At 40.7% G+C, this 26,281-nt stretch overlaps 1 protein-coding gene and 1 pseudogene across 2 annotated transcripts in view; one reads left to right on the forward strand and one right to left on the reverse strand.

The window, feature by feature from the left end:
* Positions 1-14,015, forward strand: part of LOC102814398 — a 16,079-nt pseudogene extending 2,064 nt beyond the window's left edge.
* The window catches only part of EBF4 (early B-cell factor 4), a 57,245-nt gene that overhangs the window by 16,982 nt on the left and 13,982 nt on the right, over positions 1-26,281 (reverse strand). For both annotated transcript variants that reach the window (XM_006874843.1, XM_006874842.1), the window contains 2 exons: positions 25,018-25,091; positions 23,823-23,891 (listed from right to left, as the gene is read on the reverse strand). In XM_006874843.1, the coding sequence (XP_006874905.1) occupies positions 23,823-23,891; positions 25,018-25,091 (143 nt within the window). The remainder of the gene's footprint in view (positions 1-23,822; positions 23,892-25,017; positions 25,092-26,281) is intronic.

A 26,281-nucleotide genomic window follows, 5' to 3' on the forward strand; every position in this document is an offset into this window, starting at 1 on the left:
TTAATTTAATATTACTAAAATTAATTTCTTCTTCCTTTTCTAAATGTGGCTACTAGAAAACTTAAAATTACATATGTGGCTCACATTAAATTTATATTGGCCAACACTAGCATAGTATGTTACAAATAGGGAAAAGTAACTTTGACTCATATTTACTACTGATTGGGGTCCAGAATCTGTAGAGGTAGGTGTTAATTTGCAAAAAAAAATAGATAAAATGCAAGAGGATAATTTTTCTGTAAAACACAAATAATTTTTTCTTATATAGAGAAGTTAGCCCAAAAGGCTATAATACTGCTGCCCTGTGAACATGAACTAGCTTTGTACATAATTTAGCTATCTCATTCCAGTATTCCCTTGCCTTCTTTACTCTTCTTTTCTCTAATATATAAGGATACATTGATCAAATATTTAAATTTAATTATATATATAATTATACACACACAGAAGCCCTGGTAGTGTAATGGATTATGAACTGGGCTGCTAACCTCAAGGTCAGTATTTTGACTCTACCAACCACTCCTTGGGAGAAAGATGAAGCTTTCTTTTGCCCCTGTAAAAACTTACAACCTTGGAAACCCTAGACAGGGTCACTATGAGTTGGAACCGACTTGATGGCACACAATCACACACACACGCACACACTATGTTGTTGTTGCTGTTAAAGTGCCGTCAAGTCAGTTCTGACTCACAGCGACCCTGTATAGGGTTTACAAGGAACAACTGGTGGATTTGAACCCCCGACCTTGCAGTTCAAACTGACCTTGCCTTCCAGGGCATGATCCTGCAGCACCACACCTGCAGCTTATATTTCTCTTAGTCTTCTTCGAACCAGCTTTGTTATCTTGCTGGTTCCCTCCTTAATGAGTTATAGAAAACTTCAGCACATGAGCAGTATCAATTTGAATGAGAATTACAGTTTTAGCATTTTGAGGATTATGCTTTGATATATGTTTTTGACTACTCTTGGAGACCAGTCTCAGAAATGCCACTCCTGGGCCCTGGAGGATTTCTGGTTTGTCTAGGAAAATCAAAAGTAGTTCCCAAGCCTCTCCCTATCTACCCTCATCCTCTGGGGGGACCTAGGGCCTCCAGTCCTCTCCTTCTTCAACACAACTTCCATTACCTCCTGGAGACTGGGAACCCAGGGGGGCACTTACTTGAGGCCAACATCCATTGGGTGGAGAAGGCTCCCGAGTAGTTGGGGAAGGATGAGAATGGAGAGGGAAGAAGGGCAGCAGGTTCTTCAAGTCATTTCTGCATAAGTCAGTTATGGAGGAGAGGAACTGGTGGGAAGAGGAACTGGAGAAAAACAAATATACATGTGGACAGGGAATCTAAGGGATTGTGCGACACTTGAAAGAAGAGAACCTGGGCAGAGTCTGGGTAAGTGAGGACACAGACCTGAGGCAGGAAAGGATGTGTGCTTTCTTGAGACGCTCTCACTAGGTAAACACTCTCCCTGTTGTTGTTAAGTACCATTGAGTCGGTTCCGACCCATAGCAACCCTCTCTAAGGTTTCTGAGGAGTGGCTGGTGGCCCATCTTGTAGTTTAAACTGACCTTTCAGTCCAGTTCATTATCCCGCAGTGCCACACCAGGACTTCCCAATTCTCCCTACTCCTACAAAAAAGGTCTTGAGGAACCTGTAGGTGTTTTCTGGGGGCTGGACAGGGAGCCTGAGGATCTCTTTTCCACAGGTCAGGAGAAGTGAGGTCAGGTCAAGCCTGCAGCCCTGGCTGCCCTCATGGAGGATGAACATTCTTATCTGACCCTGAGTTGGGGCAGGACCTGTGCCCTGTGCTATCCTGTGTAATGAAGATCAAGCTTGTCTACAGACGTCTTGCCTCTGCCCTCACTTACTGGAAAGTGATCTCTAGGCCTTTAGAATGTCCTGCCTGACAGGAGAGTCTTTGTTTGTTTGGGGGCTTTAGGCCATGGCAATATCAGTTCTACCTCCAAAATGGACTGGAGATTAAAAGCCAGCCACATGGGCAATATGTAATTGAACCCCAATAAAAACTCTGCTTGGGTGGGCTTCCATGTATACCGTCACACATCAATACTGGAAAAATGATTTGCCGAAGGCAAAAGGACAATGGAAACTCAGCATTGGGTACTTTCCTGGATTCTGCTCTAAGTGCTTTTTCCCTTGACTGATTTTAATCTGTATTCTTTTCCCAAAATAAGCCATAACTGTGAGTTCTGTAAGGCTGTATAGCCTACTATTAAAGCTAAGGGTGATTGTGGGAGCCCTCTGAACTAGTTGGTATCAGATATGAGGATAATCTTGTGTAGCCTGTGAACCCTCTAATGTTACAGTTGTCTAAACTCTCAACATCCCTACTGATGGCCACGAGGCTCTCTGAAGCATGTCTCCATATCTGGGTCATGAGGAAGGAGGAAAAGAACACTTCCCTCACAGAAAGGATGGTGAGAGAAGACTCAACTCCCAGGACCTGCCATTAGAGTTATTTGAAGAAAATACTATAAATACAAGCACAAATAAAGTGTACCATAGAAATAACTTCGTTTAATTTTTTTTTTTAAAGTAAACCATCTGTTATGGATTGAACTGTCTCCCTCCAAAATATATGTTGACAGTCCTAACAACCCCTGGTAGCTGCGAATGTGGCATTGTTTGTAAATAGGGTCTTTGAAGATGTTATTAGGTAACATGAGGTCATACTGGAGTAGGGTGGGTCCTAATCCAATGTGAATGGTGTGCTTATTAAAAGAGAAGAGACACAGAGGGAAGACAGCCATGTGAAGATGAAGGCAGACATTGGAGTGATGCCTTGGCAAATCTAGGGATGACAGATATTGCTGGGAACATTAGAAGCTAGGAAGAGGAAAGGATAGAGTCTTCAGAGAGAGATCATGGTCCTGATGACATCATCCTTTTAAACTTCTAGCCTTTAGAACTGTGACACAATACATTTCTGTTGCTTTCAGCCACCCACTTTGTGGTCATTTGTCCAAGCGACCCTAGGAAATGAATACTATGTCCAATCTACTGAGCACTTAGTAAGTGGCTGGCACTCTGCTAAGCTGCCACTGGCATTATCTTGTTTAATCCTCTCACATTCCTGATGTGGTACAGGCTGCAGTCATTCCCACTTTCAGATGAGTCATCCACAGCAGTTGCATAGATTCCAATTCACAGCAACTCTATATGACAGAGTGGGACCGCTTCTTAGGGTTTCCAGAGCGTAAATCTTTATGGAAACAGACCGCCTCATCTTTCTCCCAGGGAATGGCTGGTGGGTTGGAATCACTGACCTTCTGATTAGCAGCCCAATGTGCCACTGGAGTAAACTAAGGATAAACAAGAATAAACTACAAAATCATAGTAAATGCCAAAGTCAGAATATGAATGTTGATTACTAATGCTGACAGGAGTCATCAAAAAGTCCCTCTAAATGGGGACTCCTAGAGTCCAACCCTGCTGAGTCAATGATGTTGTCACTGTCAGCCTTTGTAGCAAGTCAATGAGCTCCTTCAAAAGCAGCCTCGGGAGGCTGGTTGTGCAGAGATCAGGATAGCTCAGGGGATTTCCTCAAGGTCACAAAAAGTCATCAGGTTGCAAAGCACTCAAGTCCACTTGTTCCTAACTTTGACCTTGTGGCTGTTGTGACGACTGCTCTCAGTCTGAAATTTTCATGATTAATGGACAGTTGAACAAGATGAGCTACGAGTAACTGTTGTTAAAGCTCTGTGATGAGTACATGTGTTTCATTATTCTATTCTGTCTACACATTCAACAGCCTCCATAATAAAAAGCTGAACAAAAGACCAGTTGAAGAACAGTGAACAGTAGTCAGTGAGCTCAGTATTTAAAGGTGGTAGTTATGTGTCATGACTCCTCCGATGTCTATGACTTAAATGAAAGTTATGATAAGAGTAGTTCATCTGCACTTCTCCCTTACCCAATGCTGAACATAGTCTAGCCTTCCTAATGACTTCTATAAATGTGTTTATTCCTCCCTGCAAAAACAACTCAAGATTCAAAGGAAATATATCTTCCCATCAATGGAAGATTCCTGACCACAGAAGCAAACGCTAGAGTGAATATGACTCAAGTACACATATTTGACTTACACACAACTTCTCAGGGGTAGCTGTATTGCACAAGGAAAGACCTTTTAGCACAGTGTTTTATTCAAAAGCGACTCAATAGATAATAGAAATGTGGAGCTGATTGATGGTAAATGAATCCACTGTAAAACTCCAGGCTCTCGGGCTGGAGAACAAAGTGGGATGTAGGTGCTCTTTGGAGAGCAGTGTTAAGGGCTAGTACATTGAGACACTCAGATGTCCCCCGAGTCCCTAGCTGGTGTTGAATGTTGACTATTAAAAGGACTCAGAGTTGCCCTTTTCCTACTGGAAAATTGCCCTCAGCCAAGAGCATAAGCTCCTCACCAGCAGTGGTAGACTGTCACAGTAGTATAAAATCTTGGCTCCCTTGCCTCCAAGAGGGACGAGCTCTTGTTGCTATTCACACTCTAGTGCTTCCAGTGGAATCAGACTGGAATTAGACTCTAGCTAAGACCATCTTCTTTGCTTAGCTCCTTCCTTTGCCCTGCTCTACTCCCCTTACTCCCTGTTTTCTTGTACTGCTATGACAGAACTATAAATAGATGGCTTTAAAGAATAGAAACATATTTCCTCGCAGCTCAGGAGGCTCAAAGTCCAAATTCAGGGCACTGGGTCTAGGGGAAGGGTCTCTCTCTGTTGACTCTGGGGGAAGATCCTTGTCGCTTCCAACTTTTGTAGCCCTGGTGTTACTTGGAGATCATCCTATGGAAGCCATCCTTCTTCCTCAGAATGTGCTTGTTCATGTCTGTGTCTGTCTGCTTCTTATAAGTCAAAAGTGATTAGGCTTAGGACACACCCTAGATTGATATGGCATCATAACACAACAAAGAAAACCTTATTCCCAAGTACAAGTGTCAGGCTTAGAATTCCAATACATCTTGGTTTCTTTTAGGGTGGGGGTGGGTAGTGGTACACAATTCAATTCATAACACTCCTTTTCTGCTGAGAACTCTCCCCACAATAAATCACTTTCATTAGCAGCCACATCTCAGTTTCTGCTTCTAGACAGCCAATCCTAAAACCCAGGCCACAGAGCTTTTTCCTCTCTGCTGTCTAATGAGGCACTCAGGGCTAAAAATCTGTCCCCACTTCCAAAGCGAAAGCTCTTAGTAAAGGAAAGAGCTAGACTGAGAGCTCAAGTGCTCTTTCAACTAAAGGACCATCAGAAACAAGAAGAGAAGATCTTGATTTCAGTGCTGGCCAATAGAACTTTTTCCAAAACTATATCCACTAGTCACATGTGGCTGGCTATTTGAGCTCTCGAAATGCAGTTAGTATGACTGAGAAACTAAAATTTTAATTTTATTCCATTTTAATTAATTTAAACTAAATACTCACATATGACTTGTAGCTACCATATTAGCACAGATATATATATAGAAAAGTGATACATGGAATGGATACATAGGTTGGGTCAGAACATCTAGTGATGGTCATGGAAAAGAAATATTGATTGCAAAGAGTAGAATGCATCAAAATTATATGTTTATTTCCTGCATAAAGGTTGGCACTGAAGCCTGGGATTGGGGAATACGGAGGTAGTGGTTGAGAGTTTTGGCTAATTTTCACCCTAAAAGTCTTGTCTTTGAGATAGCAAGACTCAAAAGAAACAACATGTTCTGGGGCAGTGTCTCTGCTTTGCACTGTTTACATTGATTGCAGCTCCCTTCTCTAGCTGAAGAACAGAGGATAAATGCAGCTGGGCCACTCATTCACTCATTCATATACATATTTTTAATTTAAGCACCTTCTATGAACACTTGGTGTGGCATTGTGGGTTAGTGTGCTGGACTGCAAAGTCATTTGAACTGCAAGGTCGGCAGTTCAAGCTCACCAGCTGCTCCTTGGAAACCCAAGACAGAGTCGCTATTGGTTGGAACCTACTGGACTTAACAACAACGTGAGTACAGGGGGCAGTAAGTTCAGTAATAGAATTGTCACCTTCCATGTGAGATGGCTGGGTCTGATTTCCAACCAACACACCTCATCTGTAACTCCCACCCATACGCTAGTGGAGGCTTGAGTGTTGCTATGATGCTGAACAGATTTCAGCGGAGCTTCCTAACTAAGATGGACTAGGAAGAAAGATCTGAAAATCTACTATGAAAAAATCCTGTGGATTACACTGGTGTGATATGCAACTGATCATGGAGGTGGTGCAGGACTGGGCAGGGTTTCATTCCTTTGTGTATGGGGATGCCATGAGTTGGGGGCTAACTCGATGGCACCTATCAATAACATGAGTCAGGCAGTGTAGAAATAGGGAGGGGTGAACAAGAGCTTAAAGAAACCACACAACCCAATAAGATAAAGGAAAAAACAACCAGTAAGATAGAGTAATGGACACAACAAAAGAATATGCCAAGTCTAATTGGCAGCAGTCACTTATTTTGCCTGGGAAAGGTGGAAGGTTTCATAGAAGTCTCTTCTGATGTTCACCACTCAGGATCTTGGAGACTAGGGGCATCTTTCATTGCAGAGAAGTCTGAGGCAAGTGCATTTCCCTACAAAAGGAATAACAGCTTCTGCTAAGCCTCAGGTGGCATGTATGGTTCCCTTGCTCAGTAGTGGCAAGAATTGTGAAGGGGACAACTATGGACCAGAGACACGGAGGGTTAGCACCAAATTAAGTGAGGAATTTGGACCCTATGGGCAATGGGGAGTCAACAGAGGTCTCTGTCATTGGCTTGTCCATTTGGAAGAGTCATTTCCCCTTCAGGGAGAAGTAGGTACCAAAGGGATAAGGCTAGAGAAGGAGGGGAAAATGAAGAGGGTGCTGCAATAGTCCAGGCACATCTGTGGGTGGCCAAGGCTGCTTCCTGGCCTGAGGCAGTAGTCAGGACAAAGTGTCCCCAGGGCCAAAGCCACCTGCCAGGCCTGGACTGGGCCTCCCCACCATGATCCCCATCAGGGGCAGAGGTGGCTGCAGTGCAGATGGGCTGGGGGACTATAAATAGCCAGGGCGCATACATTAGCATGCCAATGCACTCGCACCCCATCCTCTATGCTAATGGCCCACCATGCGCCTGAACACCTTCTGTTCCCCTGCATGCATTTGCATGCACAATTAGCATAATCTTGTATAATTAATGAACAGCGTCAATTTTAGCTCCTAAGTAATTTGATTAACATGTTGATAGGGCACTTACTAGGCTCTCCAAACCTTGGGGCTGGGCATGGGGCCTGAGAAGAGGAGGAGAGAGGGTGGAGAGATGGCTAAGGGGCCCCCAGCTGCCCATGAAGAGTGGTAGTGACTCCACTTCTCAGAGACAGGGGCCTGGGGGTGGGGCACATAGAGGTTGCTAACAGGGGCTTCTGGCATCCCCTGTGGAGTGGCAGGGACAGGCTGGAGCCTGGTTTGAGGGTGACCTGGGCATTTTGCCATTTAGGCCAATGTGAACACTCACATATACACACATCCCCTGCACATCCTCTCAGTCCAGGGGTTCTTCTGGGCATTGCAGATACCGAACTACACAGGAAGAGCAGAAGATGAGGAGAGATGGAAAGATGGAGAAAAGTGGGAGGACAGAGGGATGGGAGGACAGACAGGCAGATAGATGGAAGGTAGAATTGACAAAGTGTGGTTGTGAACAGTTTGGGGTTGGCAAGGGGACAATGGGAGTCCTGAGACTGAAGTAAAGAAGCTGTGCATCCCTCTGGTCTTGAATGGCAGAGTTGCGTTCCAAGACCAGATACCTTCCTGATTAATCCTCAGATGAAGACTCATATAAGGTAGAGGGTAAGGGTGGACAAGGCCTGGCATCTTCTACAATGTACCAAACAACCAGGGACAGAGAGGAAAGGGAGAGGGGGCAGCCCTTTCCTCTTCAGAGAAAGATCCATTCCTAGCCCTGGACATCCAGCAGAGACCCACACTCCTCTCCTGTCCACCTTTGACTGGGACCGGGGTGAGAAAGGTCTTCTTTGACTCTAACTGAACTTCCTACTGCTGTCTAGGCTCAGGTGCACTGACTCTGTGAGTCAGTCAAAGGGGGAGAGTGGAGTAAGAAATGATATTGCAATACAGGCACTGTGTTGGTCACTGCAAGTATCTTACTTTGCAACATCTCTAACAGGTGGGGCCATCAGTCAACTCCATTTTACAAATGAGTAAACTGAAGCTAAGGTAGGTAAGACATGCTCCAAGAACATGTCCAGATATTACAACTTGGCTTCAGTACTCAATTCGGAAGAGTCCTTCCCTTTCTGGAGACAGCTTAATTGAGTAGCTAACATTTCATTCACCAACCTCCCTTCCTCTAATCACTCACTATGGTCCTCAGCCTCCCCAGGCCTATAGGCCTTCTCTTCCTCCAATAACTTCAAAGAGATTTTGCCTACTGCTCCTCCCCTGTTCAGTATGGGGGCACTCTGAATTCAGACTTGTCTCCAACTGTTCAGAGGTCTTTGCATAAGTTCTTGCTCTGAATTAAGGATGGTCACCTCTGTAGGATGGGCATTGGACTGTAAACCACAGGTTGGCCATTCCAGCCCATCAGCCGCTCTAAGCAAGAAAGATGAGGCTGTCTGATACTGCCAAGATACACAGCCTTGGAAACCCTACACAGGGTCTCTGTGAGTTAGTACCAACTCATCGGTATTTAACAACACCACCATGAGCTAGAATTGACTCAATAGCAGTTGATTTGGTTATGTGGTTTTGTACTTGTGACTGGCATCCTAGCCCACATGAATCCCCAGGGCACAAAGGAGACTCTCCTGAACTCCTCTGCTTATTCTTCCCTTAAGTGCTTCCAGCTCTGAAAGGAGGAAGGGGCATTCATTTGGCTGACATGACTGGAAAATCTCAGCCTAAAGTCAGCACTCAGTCAGCAAGAAGGTTCTAGGACCTCTCGGGAAAATTGCCAAGAAGGGGTCGGAGTGAAGTCCACACTTGCAGTATTAATGTAAAAGCACCAAAATCCTACTGGAAAGGGCAAAAGAGGACTGACACTATTGTGGGCTTGTTTTGTGACTGCAGAGGAAAACATTGAATATTGCATATGTCATCAGGTTGGGAGAGGGGGCTGATTCCTTCATAGCCTCTTGAACCCTCTTATCAAACTACATACGTCAGATTGTGCCTGACCTTGGGGTGTTGTTGTTGTTAAGTGCCATTGAGTCGATTCTGACCCATAGCGACCCTGTATAGGGCTTCCAAGGAGCAGATGGTGAGCTTGAACCACCAACTTTGCAGTTCAAACAACTTTGCAGTCTGACACACTAATTCACAGTGCCACACCAGGACCTTGGGATAGGAGTTGAATTTTGTTCCCAACAGCGTAGATTAGAGTTCACCTCTGCCATGTGGTCTAGACATGACCTGGTTGAATGGTCATTGAGTACCATGCACCAGGGACTCCTGGGAGCCAGAGAAGGAGAGCTGTGAGCCTTTCATGGAAGAGAAGTTCTCTCATCTATTCCTGTCCCAGGGTCATTCCGGCCAATCAAACATTTAAATTCTTAGAGCCGTGATATCCAAAAAGGTACTAACATGTAGCCATTTATGCTTTAATAAATTAAAATTAAAAATTAAATTCCTCAGTTATAGTAGCAACATTTTAAGTAACTAATATGACTGGTCACTCTATTTACATATTGGTCAGTACAGATTATTTCTGTCATTTCAGAATGTTCTATGGATCAATATTGTCTCAAGCTTTACATTGCTCTTTGTTTCATATATATATATATATATATATATATATATATATGTAGGCCTAGTTATATCTTATCTCTTCAATTACTTTGTAAGTTTCCATAGGGCAGGAATCATTGTTTAGACTTCTCTGCATTCTCCCTGGCATTTGTCACAGTACCTGTCCCAAAGCAGGTACTCATTGATTCATGGTAGAATTTAAAAGTCAAAAATACTACAGCAGGATGAACGCTGGACCAAATCTTCCAAATTGCTTTTAACAGAAATCAATGTAAAATCTTGTTCTCAGGTTAAAATATCAATTGCAGGGTTGAGACTTCTAGAATGGCAGAGTAAGAACTTCTCCAAATCCATTTTTCCATAAAAGCAACAAAAACAATGGGGAAAAAAAAGTCACAACAAACATTTTCTGAACTCTGAAAATCAGCCAAATAGTTGCAATGTCTAATGAGTACTTTAAAAAAATGGCTGAATCTTAGTAAGAACAGAGAGCTTTTTAACTGGTCCTTTTTCTAGCTCTGTGTTGTTATTGTTGTTGTTGAGTGCAGCCAAGTCAGTTCCAACTCACAGCAACTCTATACAGGGTTTCTGAGAAGCAGCTAGTGGGTTTGAACCACTGACCTTGTGATTAGCAGTCCAGTGCTTACCTAGAGTGCCATACCAGGACCTTGGAAAACTAGCAGCCACTGGAATAAGCATGCTAGATTTCGAGTTTTTCAAAAGTTCTATCCAAAAAGAACGATCACCACTTGAGCATTCTGGCAGGACTCTGGAAAAACCCCATTTATGGGCCTTCTTGTCATTTGATCTGGCTCAGTGGCATTTGTTGGCAACAACCAATGGCAATTGTTTGATGTTGCAGCTATCAGAGGTGGCAGTACTAACTGAAGCACACAGAAGTGGGTCAAAAAAACTTAAAAGAAAAGCCGGTGAAAGAGATGTTTATAGGAAGGTTTGAACCAAACAGCTCCAACGTATTTCTAGAGATCTAGAAAGACATGCACACATGCCCAGGAAAGTCCTGAGAAAGCTGTAATCTCTCACCTCTGACTGACTCTGAGGTACTAGCCAACCAGGAAGTCAACATGGACGGCATACCACAACATACAGTCCCTTGGTGGGAAGATTTATTGGTTAAAAGCACTTAAGGCAATTTCTGTCCACTCATGAACTTACTAGTAAACTGTGCATAGACTTCAGTGGTCATACACGATAGAGAATATCAATGCTACAGAATTCAACCAGAAAAGTCATTAAACAAACAGCAGCAACAAGACTTAACATATGTGTGCACTGTGGGTGTATCAATTTTCAGATTTGCCACATTATATTATTTTAAATGTCTACTTTTCAAAAAAAAAAAAAGATTATGAGATATACAAAGAAACCAGAAAGTACAGCCCATACACAGGGGGAAAATGAAGTCCCTGAGGAAGAAACTGTCCCCAAGGAAGTCCACAAGATGGTAGATTTACTAGACAAAGATATTACCTATTTTAAATATGTTCAAGGAACTAAAGTAAAGCATGTGTAAAGAACTGAAGAAAGATATGAGTGGAATACTTCACCAAATAGAGAACATCAATAAAGAGATTTAAATGATATATATCAAAAGAACTCAATAGTATATTTTAGATGGCAGAAGAAAACAAACAAAAAACCAGTGAACTTAATGACAGGTAGGTTGAGATTACCCAGTGTGAAGAACAGGAAGGAAAAAGAAAGAAGAAAATGAGTCTGTAGTACACCATCAAGTGTTTCAACATATACACAGTGGGAATCCCAGAAGGGGAGGAGAAGGGGAAAGGGGTAGAAAGAATATTTAAAGAAATAATTGCCAAAACCTTCTCAAATTTGATTTAAAGAACAAAAGAAAACAAAGCATTAATCTGTACATCAAAGAAGCTCAGAAAATTCTATGGATGAACTCAAAGAAACCCACATCTAGATATATCACAGGCAGACTGCTGAAAAACAACAACAAAAAAGAGAGTCTTGAAAACAGCAAGAGAAAGACAGTTAGTTCATCCTGTGTAAAGCAGTCTGAATACCATTAGAAACCAAAAGGCTATGGGATAAGTTAACATATTCAAAGTTGATCAACCACAATTTATATATCTAGCAAACCTAGACTTTAAAAGCAAAGAATAAATTAAGACATCCCCATATAAACAAAAATGGGGGGGGGGGGAATGGAGATAATTCATTAGTAGCAGAATTGCTTTATAAGAAATAGTAAAGGAAGTCCTTTAGGACGAAATGAGAGGATACTAGACAGTAAGTAACTGAAGCTCACATGAAGAAATAAAGAGCTGTGGTAAAGGTAACTAACTAAGTAAATATTTAAGTACAAATGTAGTTCTATTTGTTTGAAATCATACAAAATATCTGTCCTAGTTAAGGAGTGGATGACATTAACAAACCAAAATTTTATTTTCTCACAGTTAGGAGGTTGGAAATCTGAATTCAGGGTACCAGTTCTAGGGGCAGGCTTTTTAAAAATCTGTTGGTTCTAGAGGAAGATCTTGTCTCTTCAGCTTCTACTTCCTGGTTCCTTGGAGATTTCCATGTGTCTTAGTATCTATCTTATCCTGTCTCTACTCTGCTAAAGTGTTTAATCTCTTTTGTACCTCAAAAGAGATTGACTCAAAATAAACCCTATATTAATTCTACCTCATTAACAGAACAAAGACATATATAATTCCAAAGGGGATTATAACCATAGACACAGTGGTTAGGGTTTACCACACATATTTTGTTGTTGTTATGGGCCAGTTGAGTCATTTCTGACCCTTTGGTTGGTTGGTTATCTGCTGTGGAATCGGTTCCGACTCATAGCGACCCTGTACAGTGTTTCTGAGGCTGCAAATCTTTACAGGAGCAGAAAGCCTCATCTTTCTCCTGTGGAACAGCTGGTAGTTTCAAACTGCTGACCTTGAGGTTCACAGTCCAATTTGTAACCACTAAGCTACCAGAGCTCCTTTTTCTGACCTATAGTGACCCGGTATAGGGTTTGCAAGGAGCGGCTGGAGAGCTTGAACTTTGCGATTCAAACCAACTTTGCAGTCCAGCGCATTAACCCACAGCACCACATATTTTGGGGGGGGGGGGGACATCATCCATCCATAACAATATTCTTAATGATCACAATGGAGCTAAATTAGAAATCAGTAATAGAAGGAAATTTGGGGAATTCACAAGTCTGTGGAAATTAAACAAACTATCCCTAAATAAACTATGGGTCAAAGAGGAAATCACAAGAAGATACTTTGAGATAAATGAAAATAAAAACACAACATACCAAAACTTATGGGATGCAGCTAATGAAGCGTGGAGAGAGAAATCTATAGTAGTATAATGCTTACATTTTAATAGGAAAAAAGATCTCAGATCAATAACCTAATCTTTCAACTTCAGAAACTAGAAAAAGAAGAAATGAAATCCAAGATATGTAGCAGGAAGGAAATAGTAAAGTTTAGAGTAGCAATAAATAAAACAGAGAATAGAAAAACAAAGAAAATCAACTGAACTAAAAGTTAACCTTTTGAAAAAAAAATCAACAGAATTAATAAATCTTTATCTATGTTTAAGAAAAATAAAAGACTAAAATGAGGAAAGAAAGGAGAGACATCACTAATTTTACAGAAACAAAAAGGGTTATAAGGGAATATTAACAACAACTATATACCAATAAATTAGATAGTCTTCCTAACCCAATTCCTAGAAAGACACAAACTACCAAAAAATGATGAAAAAAGAAATAGAAAATATTATAGCAGGCAAAAATTAATTAAATTAGGGAAATCTTAAGTCAACGAGTTGCTCCTAATAGCAAGTGAAGAGATTAATGAAGACTATCCAGTCAAAATTCATGAATATTTATCAATATTTGAAAATTCCATTGGTGCTGTGGATGAGATGCTGAAGATCATGATGTCTGTTTATAGAAATGAGTTATTGCAGAAGTTGGACCCACTTGAACAAGCAAAAGTGGATTTAGTTTCTGCTGATACATTAAATTCAATGTTTTGGGTTTATTTGGCCACTCAGGGAGTCAATCCTAAGGAACATCCAGTAAAGCAGGAATTGGAAAGAATCAGAGAATACATGAATAAAGTCAGGGAACTAACAGACAAGAAGAAGGCTGGCAAGCTCGACAGAGGTGCTGCTTCAAGATTTGTGAAAAATACCCTTTTATGGAACCCAAACCTAAAGATGCTTCAAAAGTTGCCAATAAAGGAAAAAGCAAAAGCTAACTTTGGTTTTGATGTACACAAGTTCAGAAAGTACAGACTCGATGGTGACTGTGTGATACTGCATGGTTTAAATGTATTCCTTATTGGATTCATATGTAAAGTTTGTACTTGAAATTTGTAATGTTAAAGACCAGAAAGATCATGTTATCTTTATTGACTTTCCTATAGATAGCTATAACGAGATGGATCAGCCAGGTGGCATCATTGATGGACTCGGGGGTGGCAGCGGTGGTGAGGTTGGCCCAGGATCGAGCATTGTTTCGTTCTGCTGTGCATGGAGTCGCTATGAGTCGGTTCCGACTCGATGGCACCTGACAACAACAATAGATAGCTATGACGCTTTTAACGTTTTAACATGGACTTTCATTTCCTCATGGGTTACTGTTTTATAAGCAGCTATGAAACTGAAGTTAAATGTTCTTTTGTAAACATTTGGATTACTTTCAGTATACCTTATGAAATATGCTATTTTTACTACAGGCAGTCCCTTGATTATGAAGTTCTGTTCCTAAGTCTGTCTTTAAGTCAAACTTATACGTAAGTTGAAACAAATATTCAACGGCAGTTGGTCAAATGATTGTTTTAGTATATTGTTGTTGTTGTTGTTAAGTGCCATCGAGTTGGTTCTGACCCATAGCGTCCCTGCATAGGGTTTCCGAGGAGTGACTGGTGAGCTTGAACCGCTGACCCTGCAGTTCAAATGACTTTGCAGTCTGGTGCATTAACCCACAGCGCCACATCAGGACTCTTTAGTATACAGTGCACCTTATTATTAATAAAATGTAATGGCAATATAGTAATAATGTATTGACGCTTGTTTCAAAGTAGTGTTTGTTATCACCAACCATTGTGTCCACTGTGAATTTTTTAATAGACTCAATGGGGGTTGTTTGCTAACTATGGGGTTGCACATAAGTCAGAAATTTGTAACCCGGGAACTGCCTGTTATCACTATATAATAGTAAGAAAAAAATAAATGGTGTAACTGTCAAAAAATAAAATAAGAAATTAATTAAATTAATAATATAAAAGTTTTCTACAAAAAACAAAACACCAAGATGGCTTTACAGGAATCCTGGTGTGGAGCTATAGGATACATACTGGGCTGTTAACAAAGTTGGCAGTTCAAACTCACCAGCTGCTCCATGGGAGAAAGATGGGGCTGTCTGCTCTTTCCCATAAAGATTTAGAATGTTGGAAACTCTATGCAGGGTTGCTGTGAGTCAGAATTGCCCTGATAGTCATGAATGAGTGAGAGGCTTTACTGGTGAATTTTTAAAGAAGAATTAATACTAATCCATTATAAACTCTTCTAAAATCTAGGAAAGGAGGGGATACTTCCCAGCTTATTCTAATAGGCCAGTATTGGCCTGATATTAAAATTAGACAAGGTAATGACAAAAAAAGAAAACTACAGATCAATATTCCTTATGAATTGTTGTCATTGTTGTTAAGTGCCATCAAGTCAATTCTGACCTATAGTGACCCTGTATGGGGTTTCCAAGGAGCAGCTGGTGAGATTGAACCACCAACCTTACAGTTCAAACGACTTTGCAGTCTGAACAAATAAACAAGTCTGGTAAGGGTGAAGGGTATAAGATCAATAGATAAGTATTGTATTGTATTTCCATAAACTAGCAATGAACAGTCTAAATATGAAACTAAGAAAATAATTCCATTTGAAATAGCATGAAAAAGACTAAAATAATATTTATTTAATAAAATACTTTGGAATAAGCATAATTGGAAAGAAATGAAAAAAGACCTAAATAAATGGAGAAACATCTCATGTTCATGAATTGGATGATAGCAATATTCCCAATATTCAATACAGATTCAATGCAATCTCTATCAAAATTCCAAAGGCTATATTTTTTTTCCAGAAATGAATACTGATTCTAAATTTTATATGGGAATGCAAGAGATGTGTTGTTGTTCAGCACTATTGAGTCTGTTCTGACTCAGAGCGACCCTGTATAAGTAGTATAATATCACTTGGAGATAGATTATAATATGTTAAAGATGTATACAATAAAGCCTGAACTCAGTGTCATCCAGCTCATTCTGACTCATAACAACCATGCATCAGGTTTCAAAGGCTGTAAATCTTTACAGGAGCAGAAAGCCTCCTCTTTCTCCCTTAGGACAGCTGGTGGGTTTGAACGGCCAACCCTGAGGTTAGCAGTCCAGTGTTTATCCTATAGAACCACACCAGGGCTTCTCATAGGCCCTAAAACAACCATTAAAGTAACACAATAAAGCATATAGGTAATAAGACAGTAAGAGATAAAGTAGAATCATAATTTAAAAACCTAGGTAATCCAAAAGAAGGCAAAAACAGGAGAACAAAACAAGGCCAAACAAATGAAAAGCAATATTAAGTTGATGGACTTATCCATATCAATAATCATGTTAATGTAAATTATGTAATCATTCTAATTCAAAGGCAGGAATTATTAGATTGGAAAAAAATTAAACCAGACCCAATTATATGCTGCCTACAAGACCAAACCCACTGCCACCAAGGTGATTCCATCTAATAGTGACCCTATAGGATAGACTAGACCTAACTGTCCCATCAAGTTTCTAAAGCTCTTATTTTTATGCAAGCAGATAGCCTTATCTTTTTTCTGTGAAACATCTGGTGGCTTGAACCTTCGACCTTTCTTTCGGTTAAGAGCGGATGCTTAACCACCGTACCACCAGGGTTCCTTAGAAGAAACACATTTTAAATATAAAGCTACAAATAGGTTAAAAGTTGGGTAAAAACATATCATGTTAACACTTGTTGTTAAGTGTCGTCGAGTCGATTCCGACCCATAGCGACCGACCCTGTATAGGGTTTCCAAGGAGTAGCTGGTGAGCTTGAACCGTCGACCTTTCAGTTCAAACGGCTTTGCAGTCTGGCGCATTAACCCACAGCACCACACCAGCCAAAAGAAATCTTGACAATATTAATGTCAGTCAAAGTATATGTTACAGCAAAGAAAATTACTAGGGTTAAAAAGGTTATTTTGAAATAATAAAGGGGTCAATTAAACACAAAACACAATAACGACCCTCAACATCTACACAACAGACTTATAAATTACATGAAGCAAAAACTGATAGAAACTTAAAAGAGATATAAACAAATCTACAACTGAGTCAGTGATTTTAATACTTCTCCTCTCAATAACAGAGTAAGTAGGTAGAAAACCAGTACAGATACACTACAGTTGAACAACACTGTCAACTAATTTGACCTCGTAGAACACACTCTACTTACCAATAACAGAATACACACAAGTGCACACAAAACATTTACCAAGATAGTCCATATTCTGAGCTATAAAACAAGTCTCAATAAGTTGAAAAGAATTCAATTCATACAAATTATATGTACTTTGGTCATAATAGGACAAAATAAGAAATCAATAATGTAAAGATCCTAGTAGACTCCTCAAAAATTTGGAAACTTAAAAGATATTTCTAAAAAATGGTTTAAACAATCAAAAGTAAAATTAGAATTTTAAATGGCATGAAACTGAAACATAACATATCAAACTTTGTGGCATGTCACTAAAACAAGTACTTAGGGAAACATTAAAAGCACCAAAAGCCTATTTTAGACAAAAAAGAAAAATCTCAAATCAATGACATCAGCTTCCACCCTACAAAACTAGAAAGAGTCGAGAGGAAATTAAGCCCAAAGTAAGCAGAATAAAGGGAAATAGCAAATATTAAAGTGGAAATCAATGAAATAGAAAACAGAAAATGAATACCAATACTGGTTCTTGAGAAGGTCAGTAAAATTGACAAACCTGTAGACAAACTGATCTGGGGGAAAGAAGAGAGAGAAAAACAATTTGCCAATATCAATAATTAGGAAGGGTGACATTACCACAGAGTTTATAGATACTAAAAGGATGATAAGAAAGTGATATGAACAATTTTACACCAAAAAATGTGACCACTTAGAAGAAATGGATGAATACCTCGAAAAATGTGGGTTAAAGCAATGGACTACAAGGTCAGTTTGAACTGTGGTTCAAGCTCACCAGCCACTCCTTGGAAACCCTATACAGGGTCACTAAAGGTTGGAGCCAACTCAACAACACAACAACAACTCAAGAAGAAATAGATAATCTCATATATATTGAATACTTAAATTTGTAGTTTTAAAAACCTTCCCCCACACATAAAAAAGCAACCCCAGGCCCAAATGCCCTTATTGGTAAATTCTATCAAACATTTAAGTTAGAAATAACACCAATCCTGTACAAATGCTTCCAAAAAATTGAAGAGGAGGAAATATTTCTCAACTCATTCTATGAGACCAGCATTATTTTGATAACAAAGCGAGATAAAGGAATGATAAGAAAACTGTGGACAAATAATCTAACAAGAACATAGATGCAAAAATTCTAAACAAAATTTTAGCAAATGGAGTCCAACAGTTTATTTAAAAGGTAGTACACCATGACTAAATGCAGTTTATCCAGGGAAAGCAGGGTAATTTAAAATGAGAAATTCAATCAATGTAATTCACCATATTGACAAACTAAAATGAAAACAAAACTATTATCTCAATATATGCAGAAAAACATTTGACAAAATAGAATACAAATTCCTGGTTAAAACTTTAAAAACTCCCAGCAAATTAAAAATAAAAGGGAACTTTTTCAACCTGAAAAAGGGCACTTCTGAAAAACTAATGACTGACGCTGTACATGAGTGAAACACTGAATACTTTCCCCCTAAGATCAGGAACAAGACACACACGTCTGATCTTACCAGTACTATTCAACACTCTACTGGAAGTTCTAGTCAGAACAATCAGGACAGAAGAATAAATTTTTAAAAAGGCATCAAGACAGGGAAGGAAGAAATGAAACTATTTGCAGACCACATGACTGTCTGTGTAGAAAAAAACAATGAAATCCAAAAAAGCTACTAGAACAATCAAGAAACAATATGATTAAGATGTCAATTTCCTCAAAATTCACCTGTAGTTTCAACATAACCAAACTTCCTATGTGCTATTTTGCAGCAATTGATAAGATGATGCCCAAATCCAGATGGAAACACAAAAGATCTAGTATAAACAATTTTGATCAGGAAAAACAAAGTTGGAGGACTTAGAGATTTTAAGTATCATTATAAGCTACAAAAATCAAACTAGTGTGGTTTGGCAGCAAGACAGACTAATAGATCGATCTTATATAGAAATAACTCCAAACATATATAGGCAGATTATTTTTGACAAAAGAGCAAAGTTGTTGTTGTTAAGTGCCATAGAGTTGGTTCCAACTCATAGCAACCCTGTATAGGGTTTCCAAGGAGCTGTTGGTAAGTTAGAACCGTCAACCTTTTGGTTTAAACCAATCTTGCTGTCCAGTGCTTATTCTGCAGTGCCACACCAAGACTCCAAAGAAGATATAAGGGTACTAATTAAGTACATGAAAAGATGCTCAACATCATTAGTTATTGTTGTTGGTGTTATTAAGTGTCGTCTAGTTGACTGCAACCCAGAGTGACCCTGTATAGTGTTTCTGAGGAGCAGCTGGTGGGTTTGAACTGCCAACTTTACACGTCAAACCAACCTTGTGGTTAAGTAGTTATCCTACAGCGCCACACCTAGACATACTATTAGAATGGCTAAAATTAAAATGACAGACTATATCAAGTGTTGATGAGGATGTGAAGGAATTACATCTCTCAGACATTCCTGATGAGAAGTAAAATGGGACAATCACTTTGGAAAACATTTTGGTCGTATCTTATAACATTTAATATATACTCACCATATCCAACCATTTATTCCTAATTATTTAATCAAAGAAAATTAAAGCATAACTTGTACACAAGTATTTATAAAGTTTTATTCATAATAACCCAAAACTGAAAACAACCCAAATATCCCTCATAAATAAATGGATAAATGCATTTTGGTATATCCATAAAATGGAATATTTAGAAATCAAAAAGAAATAAATTACTGAAATATGCTACAAGATGGATAAATTGAAGGTGGAAAAAAGTTAGTATGAGTGAAAGAAGCTAGACACACACACACACACAAAAAGTACCTAGTGTATGATCCTTCTTATATAAAATTCTAAAAACTGTACACTACTCACAGTGACAAGAGGAGACAGAGAGGGATTGGAAAGGGGTATGAAGAAACTTTATGGGTGGTGGTAAAGCATATGTTTACTATTTTGATTACAGTACTGGTGTATGTATATGACTTCCCAAATTGTATACTTCAAATATGCATGTTTTACTGATGCCAATTATAATTAAATAAAGCTATTTTCAAAAATAAAAAAGCAAATTTCTAAATAGTTTATGTTCTTTTATTTCTAACACATTTCTAAGTATGTTAAAGAAGAAATTATAGCAGACACTCTAGTACTTGAAACTGAGAGGTAATAAAATTTGAGATATGAAAATATAAGATATAGGAAAAGGAATACTTTATGGAAATGTCATAGTCTTAGATTATATGAGTAAAGAGGGTTAAAAAATGAATGAGCTAATAAGCATCCATCTTAAGAAGTTAGAAATAAAGAATAAATAAACCAAATGAAAGATAGTAAAAAATTAACACAGCCACAAATATAATGCAAAATATACACACAATAGAAAAACATTGATAGATAGACCTAAAAATTGGTGTCATAGATTGAGCTGTCTCCCCAAAATACATGTCAACTTGGCAGGGCCATGATTCTTAGTGGTATAATTTGGCAGTTATGTAATGATGTGATGATCTGATGTGATAAACCGATCTGTTGCCAGAGGATTAGGGTGAAATACCCTTCTTCAGGTCACAGTCCTAATCTGATGTAAGGGAGCTTCCCTGAGCTGTGCCCTGTATCACCTTTCTCTTACAAGACATAAATGGAGAGAGAAGCAAACAGAGAAGGGAGGACTTCAATATTCCCAAGAAAGAAGAGCTGCAAGAAGAGGGCATCCTTAGGACTCGCTGACCCAGGGGAAGATGTATAGATACCAAGACACATGGAATTCCAGGTCCACAGACGTTGAAAGGAGATGAAAATCTTCCCCCAGAACTGACATAGAGAGAAAGCCTTTCTCTAGCATTGGCACCCTGAAGTCAGACTTCTAGAGAGAATAAATTTCTGTCTGCTAAAGCCATCCACTTGGGGTGTTTGTTATCAGCACTACAGAACTAAGACAACTATCAAAATCATAAATGTACATGTGATGGTTATAATGTTATGTTGTCAATGTGGCTAGGCAATGATTCTCAGTGGTTTGGCAGACATTGAACTGATTGCTCTTCCATAATGTAATACAACATAATCATAATTCATTTTGTGATCTGATGTGAGCAGTCAATCGGTTGAAAGCCAGTCAGTTTCCTTGGTGGTGTGACCTTCATCCAACTTATGAGGGGCTTCAGAAAGTTCATAGAAAAAGATAATGGAATTTTTCCATGAACTTTTGGAAGCTCTCTCGTATATAGATGTTCTGACAAAGCTCACTATCTTTCAGTCCTGCATCTGACTCTTCATTCTCTGACCTCTGATATTTGGGACATGAACTAGCACCCTGACATCTAACCTGCCAATTTTGGGTTCTTCCGCCCCTGCAACCTGCGAACACGGAGAAGCCACCAGCCTGGCTCCTGACCCATGAATTTAGGACTTACCAGCATTCGTAACTGTGAACCATTTCTTTGAAAGAAATCTTTATGTATATATATTCATTTTTTGTTAAGTGCTATGGGGTCTTAACAAAGACTGATCCATAGCGACCCTGTATAGGGTTTCCGAGGACTGGCTGGCGAGCTTAAACCACTGACCTTGTGGTTCAAATCGACTTTGCAGTCCAATGCATTAACCCACAGTGCCATACCAGGACTTCCAAGAGTTCTGGTAGTGAAGTAGTTACCAGTAGGGCTGCTAACATCAAGGTAAGCAGTTAAAAACTACCAGCTGTTCCGTGAGAGAAAGATGAAGCTTTCTGCTCTTGCAGAAATTTACGGCCTCTGAAACCATATATGCAGAGTAGGAACCGACTCCACAGCACACCACCACCACATATAAACTTCACTGATTTTGCTCCTCTAGAAGATGCAGTCTAAGCATATATCCTCTGATCTAGCAATTCTATGTCTAGAAGAAAAAGTCACATGAGTGAAATGATATACAAACAAAATTATTCATTGCAGCATTGTTTATCCCTGAAAATGAATGAAAACAACCAAAACAACCATCAATAGGAAACTTTGAATAAATCATGATCCATTCATACAGTAGATGCAAAAAATAAAAAGAAGACTCTTTGTGTCCTAATATAAAATGAACTTACAGATGCACGAGGAAGCCTCTAAAATGTCATGGGAAAATGGAATTGAAAGGTAGTGAAATATTCCCACGAACTCTTAAATTCCCCTTGTGTAATGTTCAGTGAAAAAAAAGAAAATGTTGAAAGTATGTTTAGCATACCACCATGTTTACAAAAAGAAAGGTAAGAGATACAAAAATAATAAGTGTCTATATTTTCTTGTATATGCACAGATGACCTCAGAAAGAATACATAAGAGAGTGATAACAAAGTCTGCTTATTTGGAGGAGAATAGATGGGTGAGAGCCTTCTTGTTTTAAATTCTTTGAAATTTCTTGAATTTCTGAAACATGTGTTTTATCTATTAAGAGAACAATAAGACAGTGGTTTATGTTCTGATATGGAATGAGCTCTAAGAGATATTGTTTTCAGAAAAAGTAAGGTGTGAATGAATATGTAGAAAGTTGTTAGTTAACACAAACAGTTTGTGCTTGACTACTAAACTAAAAGATGGTAGTTGGAAGCCACCCAGTAGTGCTGTAGAATAAAGGTTTGGCAATCATTTCTGCTAAGATTATAGCTAAGAAAAGCCTATGGAGCTGTTCTGCTCTGTAACACATGGGATCTCCATGAGCGGCATCAACTGCATGGCAATGGGTTTGGTATGTTGTTGCTGTTGTTTTTTAAGAATAACAACAGAAGTATACTGTATGTAGGGGTGGGAGACTGAGTTATTTTCCATTATTTACTCTTGTTTGTACCTGTTGAATTTATTGTGTTGTGTATGAATCCCCAAGAAGCCTTGGTAGCACAGTGACTAAAGTGCTCAGCTGCTAACCACAAGGTTAGTGGTTTGAACCTACCAGACGCTCCATGGGAGAAAGATGTGATAGTCAGTTTCCATAAAGACATACAGCCTTGGAAACGCTATGGGGGCAGTTCTACTCTGTCCTATATGGTTGTTATGAGTCAGAATTGACTCCACGGCAGTACGTTTATATGACGCTCCTATTCAAAAAGAAATAAAATCATTTAAAAAAATTCTGGTGGGAGGATGCATTTTCACATGCATCACCTTGGCAATCTTATGATTGAAACCTGCCGACTACTTCCCCATTTTTCTAATGAAGGAAATAGACATTCAGAGAAGTTATGTCAAATAATGTAAAGTGATATAACAAAACTAGAACCCAGCTCTCCCTGACATGCGCATGCCAGTCCTGCCATCTTCGCAGCCTCCTTCTATACAGCAGCTCACCTCCTTCTTCCCCAGTCCCATCAAAGGAGGCAACTTTGAAACCCAGGCCAGAAAGTTTGCCACCAGGGACCTCCCTCAGAGGGCATGATTGCTTGCTCCCGGTCCTGACAGTTTCTCTCCACTAGGGGTCCACCAACATGGGGATCCTGGTAGGGGATGGGCAGCTCAGCTCCTCCCTGGAGCCACAGTGCTCTGTAGTTGCAGCCCACCAGGTCCTGCAGCACCCCCAGCCAGACCCCTAGTCGTACCTGTCAATAATGACGGGGTCTGAGGGCGTCTCATTCCGGTTACCACAGCTCTTCCGGTCACAGCATCGGCTGAAGGAAGGATGGAAAGGAGGAAGGCAGTAAAGAAGAAATTACAGTGTGTGTGTGTATGTGTGTGTGTGTGTATGCACGCGCACGCATGCGTGAGGGAGTGAGGATGCTGCCATTCTCAGGGCCATGAGGAGAACAGGGAGTTCCTAGGGACATCGAGAGCCCAGCCTGGGGATAAGGATGTCCAGAAGAACAAAGGCATTGCTCATAGGACCCAGAAGAGGGCAGACAACAGGTCACTTCCAGAGCCTGTCTCTGTACACTGTTACTGAAGCACAATCTACACAAAGACGAGGCTCAGAATGTAAACCAGCCACTTGATAAATTATCACAAAGGGATCCCATCTGTGTAACCATCATGCAGTTCAAGAAAAACCATGTGACCAGTACTCCAGAAGCACCTATGTTGTCTCCCTGCCATGTCCCTCCAAAATGTAGCTGCAGTACCAACCACACATTCTTGAGCATTCTTCTCTTTCCATTCACAGAGAGCTGCCTCTGAGGCTCCCCAGATGGGGGGCTGTGGGGGAATCCTGGTATGGAGCCGTAGGGTAAGTACTATACTGCTAACTGCAAGGCTGGTAGTTCAAACTCACTAGTTGCTCCTTGAAAACTCTACACAGGGTCACTATGAGTCGGCACCAACTCAACGGCACTTAACAACAACAACAAAGGTGATGGGTATGAGGGAGCTAAGAGCTGTATGCCCTGGAAGCTGCCCACCTTCTCTGTGTGCTGAGGTTCACTTGGGAAGCAGCAGCTTCCTTCCTCCTGCTTCAGAGCTAATTCCAGTGGCCCTTGGGTGTCACTTGGCCCAAGCCCTGCCCCCACCTCCCTAGGGAGCCTCTCCCCTGAGCTTTATTAGTGAAGTTTAGCAGTATTAGCAGGAGGCCTCTCTTATAACAACACTTGGAGAAGCCACATAAACAGGGCAGGCTAATGGGGCCTCAAGGACCCTGTTCTCAGGCCTCGCAGTGCCCAGGGGCTCATTCTTCTCCTATACCTTCCCCCACCAGATTTCCCCAGGGAGTAGCATAGGAGGCGGGACCTGGTGGAAGTCCTTAGAAACAAAGCAGTTAGGTGATCCCTCCCTCCTCCTCCAATTCTGTGACTCAGCCCACCTCACCTGCACATGATTTCATGGGTGAGCAACACTCGACACATTTCGGGGTTCTTGTCCTGCCCCTCATAGATGATCGCCTATGGAGGGAGAAGTGTGTGGGTTGCAGGGGCTGGGACTAAAGGAGGCCCTGCCCCAGGGTAAGACCATGCCCCCCCCCCTTGCTCTGGGGGGTCCAAGAGAGCAAAGCACTAGCTTGGAATTCTGCTCTTAAACTAAGACCATGCCACCATGGCCAAGAATGGCATGTGGTCTGCAGATTCTCCTTGCTTGCAGGCAGCTATTTGCGGGGCCAGTTCTGCATGGGACAAGGAGCTCCCCTAGATCACAAGAACTGGTGAGATGGGGACATCCTCCTATCCCCACCCTGCATCATGCTCCTCCCCTCACCCAAGCACCTTCCTATGTGCAGGCTGTTTCCACGCCTGGTCAGCGGTTCCAACTTCCCTGTCACTTTTCAAAACCCCTATACAGTGTTGTTATGAGTCAGAACTGACTCAATGGCACTTAACAATAACAATAATGATGGACTTCTGGATTCCTGGTGTGGTGCTATAGGATAAGCACTGGACTGCTAACCACCAGGTCAGCAGTTCAAACCCACCAGTCACTCCTTGTTGCTATGAGTCCAACTGTCTACACTTAACAACAATAACAGTGGATGTCTGCCTCCTTTTCACAGATGTAGTCCTTTTGACTCTGCCTGGCAGCTAATCGGTCTCCAGGGACCCTACTACTTTCCTCCTTCCTCAGCTCAGGCCAGAACGTCCCCCTTGGACTACTGGATCAGCCTCCTCATGGACTTCCCAGTTTCCACTCTGGGCTCTGAAGGAAGGAGTGAGCTTCCTAAACTGCAAACCTGGCTTCCCAGTTTATAATCCCCTGGGCTTCCTGGCTTTCCCCTCTGGGTGACATACACAACCAAGTGTTTAGCTACTATCTGGAAAACGGGTGGTTTGAACCCATCCAGAAATGATCTGGAAGACAGACCTAGAGATTTGCTTCTGAAAGGTCACTGCACTGAAAACCCTATAGAGCACTGCCCAGCTCAACTCTGCACACATGGGTCCACCATGAGTCAGAATTGACTCAAGGACAACAATAAATTCCTCTTTGACTTCCCACAGCCTTTCTGAAAATTAACCATTTCTTCCTTTGTCTTGATGTCCTGTGGAGGCTTCTAAGAGACCCTGCCTCTCATTCCTGGACCACTAATCTGGCCCACTGGAGACCAAACCCCCTTCCTTACCAGCATTCACAACTTCCCTGA

Source organism: Chrysochloris asiatica, unplaced genomic scaffold, assembly GCF_000296735.1.
Source record: "Chrysochloris asiatica unplaced genomic scaffold, ChrAsi1.0 scaffold00304, whole genome shotgun sequence".
Taxonomy (NCBI): domain Eukaryota; kingdom Metazoa; phylum Chordata; class Mammalia; order Afrosoricida; family Chrysochloridae; genus Chrysochloris; species Chrysochloris asiatica.